This window comes from Rosa chinensis, chromosome 4 (genome assembly GCF_002994745.2).
Source record: "Rosa chinensis cultivar Old Blush chromosome 4, RchiOBHm-V2, whole genome shotgun sequence".
Taxonomy (NCBI): domain Eukaryota; kingdom Viridiplantae; phylum Streptophyta; class Magnoliopsida; order Rosales; family Rosaceae; genus Rosa; species Rosa chinensis.
In genome coordinates this window covers 51971592-51986368 of record NC_037091.1, presented here as the reverse complement: position 1 = coordinate 51986368, position 14777 = coordinate 51971592, and the positions used below count along the sequence as shown (strand labels likewise).

At 37.0% G+C, this 14777-nt stretch overlaps 1 protein-coding gene across 4 annotated transcripts in view; it reads left to right on the top strand.

Annotated features, from left to right (window-relative positions):
* The window catches only part of LOC112196921, a 35156-nt gene that overhangs the window by 13893 nt on the left and 6486 nt on the right, over positions 1 to 14777 (top strand). For 3 of the 4 annotated variants that reach the window (XM_040517967.1, XM_040517965.1, XM_040517966.1), the window contains 24 exons: positions 7 to 327; positions 566 to 697; positions 817 to 930; positions 1120 to 1304; positions 1540 to 1648; positions 1723 to 1866; positions 2367 to 2642; positions 2840 to 3514; positions 4071 to 4289; positions 4661 to 4761; positions 5937 to 6232; positions 6344 to 6428; positions 7753 to 8454; positions 8561 to 8879; positions 9474 to 9632; positions 9754 to 9917; positions 10007 to 10187; positions 10322 to 10609; positions 10708 to 10914; positions 11443 to 11497; positions 11992 to 12122; positions 12222 to 13211; positions 13295 to 13371; positions 14310 to 14763. In XM_040517967.1, coding sequence (XP_040373901.1) covers positions 7 to 327; positions 566 to 697; positions 817 to 930; positions 1120 to 1304; positions 1540 to 1648; positions 1723 to 1866; positions 2367 to 2642; positions 2840 to 3514; positions 4071 to 4289; positions 4661 to 4761; positions 5937 to 6232; positions 6344 to 6428; positions 7753 to 8454; positions 8561 to 8879; positions 9474 to 9632; positions 9754 to 9917; positions 10007 to 10187; positions 10322 to 10609; positions 10708 to 10914; positions 11443 to 11497; positions 11992 to 12122; positions 12222 to 13211; positions 13295 to 13371; positions 14310 to 14763 — 6384 coding nt within the window. The remainder of the gene's footprint in view (positions 1 to 6; positions 328 to 565; positions 698 to 816; positions 931 to 1119; positions 1305 to 1539; positions 1649 to 1722; positions 1867 to 2366; positions 2643 to 2839; positions 3515 to 4070; positions 4290 to 4660; positions 4762 to 5936; positions 6233 to 6343; positions 6429 to 7752; positions 8455 to 8560; positions 8880 to 9473; positions 9633 to 9753; positions 9918 to 10006; positions 10188 to 10321; positions 10610 to 10707; positions 10915 to 11442; positions 11498 to 11991; positions 12123 to 12221; positions 13212 to 13294; positions 13372 to 14309; positions 14764 to 14777) is intronic. The other variant, XM_024337405.2, reaches the window with a different exon arrangement.

Genomic DNA, 14777 nt, shown 5'->3' with positions numbered 1-14777 from the left:
TTTCAGATGAGCATCCGTATGTCAAAACTGGAATTCTTCTGCAACAGACCTACTTTGGTCGCTTTAATTGATTTTGGCCTGGACTTAAGCTCTGTGTACAGTGAGGAAAGTACTGCAGACATTACTGAAGGTTCAGGTGACAAATCTTTGACGAACAAAGAAAAAACTGAAGAAATAGGGCGTGTCAAAGGCTTGCTGGGTTATGGTAAAGGTCGTGTAGTATTTTATTTGAACATGAACGTGGACAGTGTGACTGTGTTTCTCAACAAGGAGGATGCTTCTCTGCTTGCGACGTTTGTGCAAGAAAGTTTTGTGCTAGATCTGAAGGTGGGGAGAATAATTTGTTAATAATTAATTATTTTGATGTTCCATTTTATATTTGTATATGACATGCAACTGGTATTGATAGTTGAAATTTACTAGAGTTCATGAAATATTTCGGTTTCCAAACTACTGTACATTTGATTTGGTCATTGTCATCTTTGCAGTATTTGTTTTTGAACTTGAATTTCTTTGGTACTTTTACGGTTGATCTATGTTGACTTGAGTCGTTTGTTTTGTAAAGGTCCACCCAAGTTCTCTTTCCATTGAAGGCACCCTAGGAAATTTTAGACTCCGTGATATGTCTCTTGGAGAAGATAACTGTTGGGCTTGGCTATGTGATATACGCAATCCAGACGTGGAATCCCTTATCAAGGTAGATATCACTCAGTTGTTGCATTCTCTCTCTCTCTCTCCCCCCTCCCTCCTTCCTTCCTTTGGTGCTCTAATATTCCTCAGTTCATGAGATAATATCATCTTCTATTTGCTTTTCAGTTCAACTTTAAGTCTTACAGTGCTGAAGACGATGATTATGAAGGATATGATTATAGTTTGTGTGGTCGATTTGCTGCTGTTCGTATTGTCTTCCTTTACAGGTTTGTTCAGGAGGTATGTTTGACATGGCTAACACTTTGATTTGAACATTATCAGGAACACTTTGATTTGAACACTATCAGGAATGTATTATTATTGTTCACGCAATAAGTTTATACTTTGTTGGGGTTTATCCTTATATAGTTACTGTGTTCGTCACCTTGTTTTGAACCTACTATAAATATTCTGGACATGCTTATGCAGATAACCGCGTACTTTATGGAACTTGCTACCCCACATACTGAAGATGCAATCAAACTTGTTGATAAGGTTGGGGGTTTTGAGTGGCTAATTCAGAAGTATGAGATTGATGGAGCTGCCGCACTTAAGCTGGATCTGTCACTCGATACTCCAATAATCATTGTTCCCAGGAATTCAACTAGCAATGAGTGCGTATATTTAAATGCTGGTTCTAACTTCTTACTGTATGATGCTTATCTGATATTATTAGGAAGTTGGTTTTGTTTTGGATGCTAAGTATTGGGTGGTGATTGGTGACAGTGGATTTATTTGTCGGAGGATCGCAGCTTCATGATCCTATTACTTTATGGTGGATGTAAATAAAGTGCACTTAATATATCAGTATTCATATTGACATTGTCTCTAAATGTTTTATAATTGCAGTTTCATTCAACTTGATCTGGGCCAGCTACAAGTCACAAATGAATTTAGTTGGCATGGTTCTCCAGAGAAAGATCCTTCTGCAGTCCACATTGATGTACTTCATGCTGAGGTAAATATTTTTCTGTCTTGGACATCATGATTAAAATGTTCCAACTATTAATTGACTCTGCCTTAAATTTGCAGATTCTGGGGATCAACATGTCTGTAGGAATCGACGGTCGCATGGGTAAATCAATGATACGAGAAGGCAAAGGATTTGATGTTTATGTCCGGAGAAGTTTGAGGGATATCTTCAAAAAAGTCCCAACATTTTCTCTTGAAGTGAAGGTAAGTTTTGTATGTCAAATTGTAGCATTAAATTGCGCATGTCTTGGGTCAGATTATACATCTTTATGAGGTATTATGATGGGGTCTATTCAACTGTTGTTGGTATATATAGGGGGAAGGGGAGCAAATCTTGTGTGGTGGTTGATAGTTATTTGTAGACTGTTTGATATCAAGTAATTTCCTGTATTTAAATCTTTCATTCTGCACACTTTAAGGCTTGTACGTGTAACTTGGGTGCACACACCAATTTGATATTTGAATACTTTATGCATTAGCTTAGTCAGCTTGACTTGAATTGTTGGGCCCACTTCATATGCTATACGCTTATATATTTTTATCTTTTGTTCGTTATCCTTCTTTCGCCTTGTTGAATGATTTTGACTTGCTGAATTTCATATTTGGGTTTAGAATTGATTTTTTGCATTGATTCAGTTGATTGGATTTTTATCCTGTCATGCATTTAGAGTGTCATAATACTCCTATTGGTTGCCTTCTACCAGGTGGGCTTATTGCATTGCGTCATGTCTGACAAAGAATATAAAGTCATTCTGGATTGTGCATACACGAACTTATGTGAAGAACCAAAGCTTCCCCCTAGTTTCCGTGGTGGAATATCTGATTCAAAGGATACAATTAGGCTGCTGGTTGATAAGGTCAACATGAATAGTCAAATCCTACTATCGCGGACTGTTTCGATAGTGGCGGTTGTGGTTGATCATGCACTGTTGGAGTTGTATAATGGTATTCATGTGGAGTCTCCTTTCGCTCAAATTGCTGTGAGTATTACATCATTTATCTCTGATTAGCGTTCAGTTTGAATGTTGTGTCTGCTTGTGTTCATGTCCTGTTTTGCATACTCATAATTCGTTTTCCATTTCGTGTCAAGATTTTAGCTAAAGTAATTGGTTGGCTACTGACATATTATCCTTCATTGTGACATTAGTTTACGACTTTTTGTTTCTCTGTTTTGCAGCTTGAAGGTCTTTGGGTGTCGTATCGGATGACTTCATTGTCTGAAACAGATCTGTACATAACAATTTCAAAATTTTCTGTTGTGGACATTCGCCCTGATACAAAACCTGAAATGCGCCTTATGCTTGGATCATCCACGGATGCTTTTAAACAAGTTTCCTCTGGAAGTTTGCCTTTTTTCTTAAATAGGGGGAGCTTTAGGAGAACCGACTCTGATGCTGGATTCCATGGGGACTTACCAATATCAACAATGTTCTTAATGGACTATAGATGGCGCACATCAACCCAATTGTTTGTGGTTAGAATTCAGCAACCTAGAGTTCTAGTTGTAGCCGATTTCCTTTTGGCTGTGGGCGAGTTTTTTGTTCCTGCATTGCGGACAATAACTGGTAGGGAGGAAGTGATGGATCCTCATAATGATCCTATTGGTAAAAACAGTAGCATAGTGTTCACAGAGCCTACATACAAACAGACAGAAGATGTGGTGCATTTGTCTCCAAGTAGACAGTTAGTAGCAGATTTTTTAAGCATCGATGAATATACATATGATGGTTGTGGAAAGACCATCCATTTGAGTGAGGAAATAGATGCTAAAGAACTCCATTCAACCAGACCTCGACCAATAATTATAATTGGACGTGGAAAAAGGTTGCGGTTTATGAATGTCAAAATTGAGGTACTGACCCTTCCATTTTATCTATATCTGTACCATATTTTAGAGAAGAAGGGTTGTTAACCAAAACTAAAAATGGACTGATGACCCAAGACATTACTTCAGACAACAAACAAGTATAAATAAGAAAATGATCCAACTTTTCTCTCTCACCTGTATCTCTATACGATAACTGTCTTTACCACATGCATACCAAGGTTTCTAGTTTGTAATATTATTTTTAGTTGTCTTTTAAATATTTAAGCAGAATCAACATATCCTCTAGACTTATTACTATTTAGAAGGTATGCAATGGCGGAGAACGTATAATAAAAGGCAAAAATGTTTATACATGAAACAGAAATTGGATACATGCATATAGAGGTACAAAGTATTCTACTGAGCAGTTGGGGAAGATGAAAATAAGTGTTAAAGTTTTCTTGTTTGACCATGTGTAGAATTCTATATTATTTATTTTTGGCAGTTTGTTCTTAGTCTTACACACATTTCTTATAGTAAATATTGTTCTTGAGCTTTCTGCATTTTGCAACTATTGATCTGTCCTTTTATATATATACAGAATGGGTCTCTTTTGAGGAAATATACATACTTAAGTAATGATAGCAGCTACTCAGTATCCTTTGAGGATGGTGTTGACATTACGTTGCTGGAAAGTTCTGCATCTGATGATGATAAGAAGAGTCTAGAATACTTCCATGAATCGCTAGACTCCTCAAATATTTCCTCAAATTCTGAAAGTGATCCTAATAAGATCCCAAGTTTCAGTTTTGAAACACAGGCAAGTCTTTAATAATATATATCTGTATGTAAATTGGACTTTCTTATCACAACATAGCTACCAAGGATTTATAAAGCAGGCAGTTCAAGACGGTATAATGCCGCACTGAAATTGATGAAGTCATTTAACGCACTGATAAATTTTTATCTTCGAGAAAATTGAATTGGTTTGGTAGGAGGACACTGCAGATATACCTCTTTTATTATTTTGTACACTTTCTTAATATTTTCAGTACTGGTCTCAAGATGGAGCTTTTTCTTTCCAAGTAGGATATAGTATTGTATGTACTTTGTTTGTTTAATTTTTTTATATTGTTTTAGGCCTATTCTCAGAGTGATAACTTATCTTTGGACTACTATTCTGATGTTTAGGTTGTTTCTCCTGAGTTTACTTTTTATGATGGTTCAAAGTCGTCTCTGGATGATTCATATGGTGAAAAGCTTCTCCGTGCAAAGCTGGATTTTAGCTTCATGTAAGAATTCTCACATTATTTGTTCATATAGTTCTTTCATTGTTTCTGCTGAAAAGTTATTGATACAAAAAATCTAATTACAAATGAGTCTGATTTGTTTATTATATATGCAGATAGATATATCAAAGATATAGTTGAAATACAGTGAGCAGGTTTAAGATAATATTGGCATCAAGTTCAGTAAAATCAAATGATGCATATTTGAATCAAAATATAGAAATTTTTAACTCTGGAAAAATGTTAGACCAATCATTAATGCATCAACTATAAGCAGTAAACTTTTATCCACTGCTGAAGTCATCGCCGTCTGCAGTAGCCAATGCCTTGACTTGCTACTAATTACCACGCGCGATCATGCTTGGTTTTATGTTCGTACTTGATGTTGATCAATGTTTTATGAAAAGTTTGAAAATATACACAGATTATGATCCAAATATTTCTATTTTCCAATTCATGTTTTTGATTCTTTACTTGGTAGCTTAAATCGGTATTATCCAGTTGCCATCAATGTTCCCTCTATTTATTTTCTCCCTCCTATTTGGTGGAGGCTGATATGTCTCTACCGTTGCATACTTAATTGATCGGTTCGGTGTTTTCCGGATCCTGGATGATATATCAAGATTTCAGCTATATTGAAGAAATTCCTGAAAAATGTTCAGACTGTACTTTGTGTTATTCACTGGACATCGCAAGAACACATTCATGTCTTTTTTTTTTTTAAAAGAAACAGTTTTTTATTGAAAAAGCAAAAAACAAGTTACAAAGAGACGGACAAGGACTCCGCTTTAAGTATCACAAGAACACATTCACGTCTGATACCCCTTTTCCAACAACGACACCAAAACCAGCAGAGCATTTGGCAATATTTTGAACCGAACTTCAAGACTGTTGCATCATTGATACATTTGTCTGTATTCATTATATGTTTCCATCTCCAATTGCATCTTTTATTTCTTTATCTTATCTTCTGGTTCCCTCCCTCTCCAGTAAAGTAACTCTCTCTCTTCTGGTATAGACATGCTTGACAGAATCATGCAAATAAATGATATTATTGAAAGCTTGCATTCCTGCAGTTTATGATATTCGGAAAAGTTACCTTAATTTAAGGAAGTATGTATGATGTTAAAAACATCTCATTGCCAAGTGGACTGTATATAACCTTGGAGTTTTCGCAGGTATGCATCTAAAGAAAATGATACCTGGGTTCGAGCTCTGGTGAAGGATCTTACTGTTGAGGCTGGTTCTGGGCTTGTTGTGCTTGATCCAGTGGATATATCTGGGGGATACACTTCCGTTAAGGACAAAACAAATATGTCCTTGTTATCAACTGATATCCGCTTCCATCTATCACTAAGTGCTATATCTCTTATAAGTAATTTGCAAAGCCAGGCAACAGCTGCATTGCAATATGGAAATTCAGCACCCTTGGCTCCTTGTACCAACTTCGATCGAATTTGGGTATCCCCAAAAGGTCTTTTTTCACTTATAAGGAACAGTTTTATATGATGATATCTTACATGCATTATTTTTCTTACATTCCTGTTACTCATGAAAGCCTTGAATATTTCATATGCATATGCAGAAAATGGGTCCTGTTTCAACCTTACGTTTTGGAGGCCTCGAGCACCTTCAAATTATGTTATTTTGGGAGATTGCGTGACATCAAAGTAAGACTTTTATGGAATTTAATCAATTTATCAGTCAAAAGGTTTAGCTGTTATTGGTTAAAAGTTAAAACGATAGTTAATTTTTATATTGCCAAACATGCACCATTCTGAATACTTGTATTTGTTGTATGCTACAATTATGCAAGTTTTTCAAGTAGTAAAGTCAAGAAGGAAGGTGCTTTAAATATGACCAAAGTTTTATGGCAAATAAAACCACGCATGTGCTAATGCTGCATGATTATCAGTAGTAATTTTTTAATTTAATTTAATTGTTTAATTTTTTGAAATAGATGTAGTTATACAGTAGACAAGTAGTCAACTGAACAGTCCAAGTACTAATCTAAAACAAACAACGTCAGCAACATCTAAATATTGTACCAAAACATAAAATGTAACCTGAAGGAATAATCTTGAAGCTCAGAAGATGCCCCAAAAAACTGATCCTATCTCATAACTACCTACCTGCTTACTGGTGTACTACACAGAGGAGATTATTCCTTGTCTTTTTTGTTTTAATCTTTTCCCTATGCACTCAATGTATATGCTAATAACCCTTATTCTAGTCTGTAGAAATAGAGGGTACGTTTACTTACTTGGAATGGGAATGAAAATGGAGGGAATGATTCCGGGGTAAAAGTAGTCCTACATTTACTAACACAAAGGAATCGGAATGGTTCCGGGGTAAAAGTATCATGCGTTTACTAACACATAAAAGAATCAAAATGAAAGTAGGTCCAACCTCCTTGTCAGAAATCAATTCCTGGATACTCAGGAATTTGATTACGAATGGGGGAGATGGGTTTAGGAATGAGAGCCTCCGGAATCAAGACCGATTCCTTTCTTCTCCCATTCCAGTTGTCTCCGATTCATGATTTTTTTTTCATTCCAAGTAAGTAAACGTGCCAAGAACTTATCTAAGGAGATACATAAAAATACCATTAACATGGCACTAAACCTCCACATCTTCATATAACTCCTTTACATTTCTGGCAACTGCTTATGCAATTTAATTAATAAAACTATAAGAAAGCAATCTTGCAAGTACTCTTGCCTATGTAGAGGACTAGCAGTTACGTGAGCTACAAGCATTATGCATATGATCTTTCATCTGGCTATTTTGAAGAGAAAGCAAGAAAACCGAGATGACCTAACTAATAGAGAAGTGATTGTTTGGTTTAAGCTCCTTGAATTCAGTTCATGTTCATCAAGGTTGCTCTATATGGTGAAGATTTTCAATTTCTTGGCTTGTGCAGTTCTCTTTTGTATCATTGTATGTTTCAATGCTATATTTAGTTTTTCTCATTTTGTTTGTGTGTGTCTTCAGGCCAGTTCCTCCCTCACAGGCAGTAATGGCAGTGAGTAATACATATGGGCGTGTGTGTAAACCAACTGGTTTCAATCTCATAGGATTGTTCTCTGCAATTCAAGGATTTATGGGGGATGACTCTGATATTAGTACAGATTGTTCTCTTTGGATGCCTATAGCACCACCAGGATACACAGCATTGGGTTCTGTAGCAAATATTGGGAAGGAACCCCCACCCAACCACATTGTTTATTGCATTCGTTGCGATCTTGTAACATCAACAACCTATATAGAATGCTTGTTCCGCTCTGCATCAAATCCTCAATTTGCATCTGGATTTAGCATCTGGCGTGTAGAGAATGTGCTTGGATCATTTTATGCCCATTCTTCTACTGAATGCCCTTCCCAAGCCCGTTGTTGTAACCTCAATCATCTTCTTCTTTGGAACTCAAGTCGGCATCATTCTTCTGCTAAAGAACCTGCCTCAGATTTAGCTGTTGTTGAAAACCGTGAAAGTCAGGTAAGCAGAAACCAGAGTGCACATTCTTCTGGATGGGATATTGTCAGATCAAATTCAAAGGCAACTAAATGTTATATGTCTACCCCTAACTTTGAGAGAATCTGGTGGGACAAGGGTAGTGACATTCGCCGACCAGTCTCAATATGGAGACCCATTCCTCGTCAAGGCTATGCCATCTTGGGTGATTGCATTACTGAAGGGTTAGAACTCTTTATCTCCTAATGTTCTTTATTAGATTTGATCATTTGATTTATATTTTGTCGTTTGCCAATTTTATTAATCAGCTTTTTTCTTTGTTCCTTTCAGCTTAGAACCACCAGCTGTTGGCATAATATTTAGAGCTGATGATCCTGAAATATCTGCGAAACCCGTGCAATTTACTAAAGTTGCCCATGTGGTAGGGAAAGGTTTTGATGAAGCTTTCTTCTGGTACCCAATTGCTCCACCAGGTTATGCTTCTCTAGGATGCATAGTCTCCAGAATAGATGAACCCCCAGGTGTAAACTCATTTTGCTGCCCTAGGATGGATCTGGTTAACCAAGCTAATATTCTTGAGGTGCCCATTTCAAGATCTTCAGCTTCAAAGGGTTCTCAGTGCTGGAGCATCTGGAGAGTTGAAAATCAGGTCAGTATTTATTTATTTGCTTATTTTTGTTGTGTTGGTGGGCGCTGGGGGGGGGGGGGGGGGGGGGAGGGAAGGCGGGTGGGGGACAATACCCTCAAGAAAGAAAAAAAGGAGAAAGAAACAATAAAAGAAAAGATGGACGAGATTGATATCTAACATGACAATCCTACTTAATAAGATATTGATGTACATTAAAAGAGTGAGGCCTTCCAAATTGTGTAACACCTGAATCACTACAACCTCTTTTTAAGAGTGCGTTGAATGACATAGAGATAATACCCCTAGATTGTTTAGACAATTATGTTCATAAAGAAGCAGAGTAACAGATTCTTTCCCATAGAAATCCCATTTTTACTGCCTCCTCTTCAATATCTTGTTACTTCTTTCCATGCAAACAAGCCTAGAAAAATCAAATCAATTGAAGACGAATAATCTGTCATTTAAATATTCAGCTGCTAACCTAATTGGTATGGTTGTACAGGGCAAGATACTCTTATTGCTTCCATGTCAAGTTTTTTCATACTGTTTTTGGATTTGTTAACTTTTTACCATGCCACAATCTTCGTCATTTGTGTTGGTCTTATGTTTCTGTAGGCATGCACTTTTCTTGCACGTGGTGATCTGAAAAAACCGTCTAGCAGATTGGCTTATGCTATTGGTGACTCCATGAAACCCAAGACTAAGGAAAACATAACTGCTGAGGTGAAGCTAAGATGCTTGTCTGTAACTGTTTTAGACAGCTTGTGTGGAATGGTATGCTCTGTAAACAATAAATTACCCTGATTCCAATCTAAAGATATTTTTTTGTCTTTTGTTTTTTGTTTCTTTTGTTTTTCCTATTACTTATTGTATGGGTTAATTTGGGTTCTTCCAGATGACCCCACTATTTGACACAACAATCACCAATATCAAACTTGCAACACATGGTCGAGTAGAAGCCATGAATGCAGTACTAATTTCCTCTATTGCTGCATCAACCTTCAATACTCAGTTGGAAGCGTGGGAGCCGCTTGTGGAACCTTTTGATGGAATATTCAAGTATTACGTTGGTCTTTCTCATTTTCTGTTTTATCATTTTCATAAAATGATTGAACTTCTTATTATTTTTATTATTGGACTTTTTCAAGGTTTGAAACATATGATTCTAATGTACGCTCGCCATCAGAATTTGGGAAGACAATGCGTATTGCTGCCACAAGTATCGTTAATATAAATGTCAGCGCTGCAAATCTTGAAACTTTTGTAGGGACTATTCTGTCATGGAGAAGACAATTAGACCTTGAACAGAAAGCAAAGAAGATAAATGAGGTAATACATAGAGTTAATATGTTGCGTTCATAACTGCCCGTGTGTGTGTGTATTATTTTGTTCTCTCTCTCTCTCTCTCTCTCTCTCTCTTTTTTCTTTCTCCAAGGGGAATTCAATAATTTTTACTTTCCCAGTTATCACTCTTTCTGCAGGAAGCTTGTGGTCTAAGCGGTAAAGGAGAGGACCAGACTTTGTCTGCACTGGATGATGACGACTTTCAGACTGTGATAGTAGAGAATAAACTTGGTTGCGATGTCTATCTGAAAAAAGTTGAACAAAATTCAGATATGGTGAACCAGTTGCATCATGGTGACTCTGTCTCTGTATGGGTTCCACCTCCACAGTTTTCAGACAGGTTAAATGTTGCAGATGAATCCAAGGAAGCTCGTTATTATGTTGCTATACAAATTCATGAAGCTAAGGTTGTAGATGTCCCTAAAACTATCAAGTTTCTTGCGTGAAATTGATATATCTTTTTACTCCTACTTGGGAATAAATTAATGTTGTTTTTTTCTTGTAGGGTTTGCCTATTACAGATGATGGTAATAGCCATAACTTCTTATGTGCTTTGAGACTTGCTGTTGATAGCCAGGCAACAGATCAACAAAAACTTTTTCCTCAAAGTGCAAGGACAAAATGCGTTAAGCCTTCAGTTTCAAAAAATAGTAACCGGAATGAAGGCTCTGCAGAATGGAATGAACTTTTCATATTTGAAGTTCCTCGGAAGGTATTTTTTCAATTAATTGGACTGGAATTTACTCTTTGCTTCTATCTGTTCTGTTCTAAGATCGCCCTACATCTCTTTAAGAGCCAAAGTGTAAGCGGATAGATTGGGAAAAGTATCCATTGTTTCATTGGCGGATACGTAGGTGATATGCCCAAGTTGTAGTTTTCAACACAGTCTTTTACACTATTCTATGTGTTTCCTTTTTACAAGCATAAAAGTTGCGTTCCTGATTGTTTGTTGTTAATCTTTGGAGGACTTTTAAACTTCTACATGCGTGATCCCTCTGGCGATTCTGGTCTAGTATTATTTATGTTATTTACCTAACGAAAATTTCCTGGCTAATATTTCAGTATGTATACTCCACAGCTTAAAACTTTGAAATAAATTTCTATTATATTTTTCAAGTGAGTGATTTTTGCAAAACAAAATGTAACTTGCTGCATGTGGCTAATACTGTTGACCAAGATATAAGCAGTCTGCAATATTTTCTGTTTCTTTTTGGAAGTGTTGAGTGTGCAAGTGTTGCAGGGCCCAGCTAAACTGGAAGTGGAGGTGACAAACCTCGCAGCAAAAGCTGGAAAGGGTAAGTGCTATTGGCATCCTTCTCTGGTTTAGGATTGTGATCTTTTATTCGCATTTCTGATTAATTTCTCTATGCTGATTACTACCCTTGGATAGCTGATTCACATGCTTATCTGATAAGTAAACCTTGGATTCAGGAGGTGACGAGTTCCCTCATACTAGTCCATAATCCTGAATATCTATTCCCATGCCTCTTACTACTTGTAACCATATTATAGAGGCTTCTCTATAGCACATTTCTTGGCTCCCAAATAGAGCTCTACTTTGTAGTTGCTGACTTGTTTTTTTCTGTTAATTTTTCGGTTCTGTGCACCTAACAAATGAATGAGAATATTGTAGTTGGATCTTTTTATGCAAAAGGATATACACTAATTATTAATAATTGTTTCCCAGCTTCTTTCTACCACTTCCCACCAAAAGAATTTAAAAAATAAAAAATAAAAATTACAGTTAAAATTCTCTTGCGGTTTCAAAATTGCTGCTTTAATGATATAGGTGAAGTAGTTGGTGCACTCTCATTTTCTGTTGGGCAAGATGCGAATATGTTGAGGAAGCTAGCCTCAGTGAAGGTTCTCCATCAAGGTCATGATATTCAGAATATGGTATCCTATCCGCTAAAGCGGACGGTGAGCTGTCTTTGTCATACTATTTATGCATGTGTGGTGACACTGGCCTTATACATATTCTGGATGTGATATAAGTTTTTTTTTTTCATTACTATGAAGGTTCAACATAACCAACTTGAAGACCCGGACGAATATGGTTGCCTGTTGGTTTCAACTTCTTATTTTGAGAGGAAAACAACTCCTAGTCTTCAAAGAGATTTGGAGAATGAGAATGTAGTTGATAGAGACATAGGTTTCTATATTGGTCTGGGCCCCAAAGGTGTTTGGCAGGGCATACGGGCGTTGCTTCCATTGTCAGTTGTTCCAAAATTGTTACAGGATGATTTTATTGCTCTGGAAGTTATGCTGAAAAATGGCAGGAAACATGCTATTTTCAGGGGTCTTGCAACAGTTGTAAATGAGACTGATGTTACATTGAAACTTTCAGTATGTGGTGCTTCTCTGATTCAAGTTTATGATTCCTCATCTGGAACAAGTGGAAACATAAATCGCCCTAGGAATGATGTCTCTGCCATAAACCCTGGAGGTTCATTTGTTTTACCTTGGAAAAGTACATCAAGTGATTCTGACCAGTGCTTACAAATTTGCCCTTCTGTTGATCATCCTCAGCGTCCATATTCCTGGGGTTCTGTTGTTGCGGTGGGATCTGGTTATGCATCTGGAAAGGACTTGACGGTTATGGATCAGGTTTCACTTTCAGGACAGTATACTTCAAAGCAAGAAAATACGATGCCTAATGTTACTTTTCAGTTGAATCAGCTTGAGAAGAAAGATAAACTTCTGTGTTGTACTAGTAACATAAATAAACAACTTTGGCTTAGTGTTGGGGCAGATGCCTCAGTTCTTCATACTGAACTCAACGCACCTGTTTATGATTGGAGAATCTCTGTCAATTCTCCTATGAAGTTGGAAAACAGACTTCCCTGTCCGGCTGGATTCACCATTTGGGAAAAGATAAAAGAAGGAAAGTGTATTGAGCGCCAGAATGGTATGATCTCTTCACGTGGCGGTGTTCATATATATTCAGCAGACATTCAGAAACCGATATATCTCACCTTGTTTGTTCAGGGTGGCTGGGTCATGGAGAAGGTAATCACTTTCGTCAAATTAAAGACACTTCTAATATCTTGATACGATTAAGAGTTTAATAACTATATTTATTGTCCTTGCAGGGCCCCATTCTTGTTTTGAATCTATATTCTAATGATCATGTCTCATCATTCTGGATGGTTCACCAGAAAAGTAAAAGGTAAGTGCTTCCCGATAAATTTTTTAGTTTTGTTCTTTCTTTAATTGGTTAAACTTTGTTAGCTTGCTACTGTCTTCAAAAGCTTTAGGACATTGGTAAACTATTAATATTCACAACGTCTGGACCTCCCATCACCACTATGGATCCCAACGTGCGATTACCTGGACATTTCTACTGTAGGTTTTGAAATCATGATCTCATTCTGATGCAACGTTAACTTTTGCTGGGATACCATTGTTCCTAAATATCTAAACAGTTGGGATGTAGGCCAACAATCATTTTGTATTCCAATACTAGCAGACCCCAATTTGCTAGGCTAGGCTTAATTGCACATGCAAGGGGCTTCGAAAATTTTTGGATATTTCCCAGCTTCTTATTCTCTCGGCAGGGTTGGAGCCAAAATACCATACTGAATGACATTCTCAGAATCTCAACATACATTCTTTTTTTAAAATGCTATGAAGCTTTCTATCAAATTACTAGTTTAGTATGTAGCTCACTTAGATGTGAAAAAAAAAAAAAGATTCGTGATTTAGAGCTTCATTCTTAATATGATGTTTTGTTCCTTAGCAGTAAAACTTGGGATTTGTAACACACTAATAGTGGTCTCTGTTTTGAACAATAAAACTTGGTGTGACCCTTTCCGTGAGTAGCATTAAAATTTGGAATAATGTACTCATCGACAGATTCTTTATTTCTTCCAAAATTACATGTGTATGTGTGTGTGTGTGTGGATGTTATGATAGTTTTAATGTAATTGGTACGACTTTGGCATTTGTCCTCTACTCGTATGTACATTTATGTAAGATTCTAGGATGATGTCTGCGTTCTGATGCCTGAGTTTAGTACTTGTTGGCATAACAAATTTTTTGAAGCTAATATAACGAATGCGTTTTTGGTTGTCATATACATGATCTCCATTACCATCATATTTGTAGGAGACTGCGAGTGAGTATTGAACGTGACATGGGAGGGACCACTGTTGCACCCAAAATGATAAGGTTTTTTGTTCCTTATTGGATCATTAATGAGTCATCTATTTCTTTGGCGTATCGAGTGGTGGAAGTGGAGCCTTTGGACAATGTAGACCCAGATTCCCCAATTGTTTCTAGAGCAGTCAACTCTGCAAAGACAGCTTTAAAAAATCCTACAACCTCCATGGAAAGGAAGCATTCAGCTGCAAGGAGAAACATTCAAGTACTTGAAGTTATTGAGGATACTAGTCCTGTTCCTAACATGCTTTCTCCGCAAGACTACAAAAGCCGCAGTGGAGCTATGCTGTTTTCATCTCAAAAAGATGTGTATCCGTCCTCTCGAGTTGGCCTTTCTGTTGCGATTCGCCATTCGGAAATTTACAGTTCTGGAATATCTCTTCATGAGCTTGAAAAGAAGGTGTTTAGAGAGAG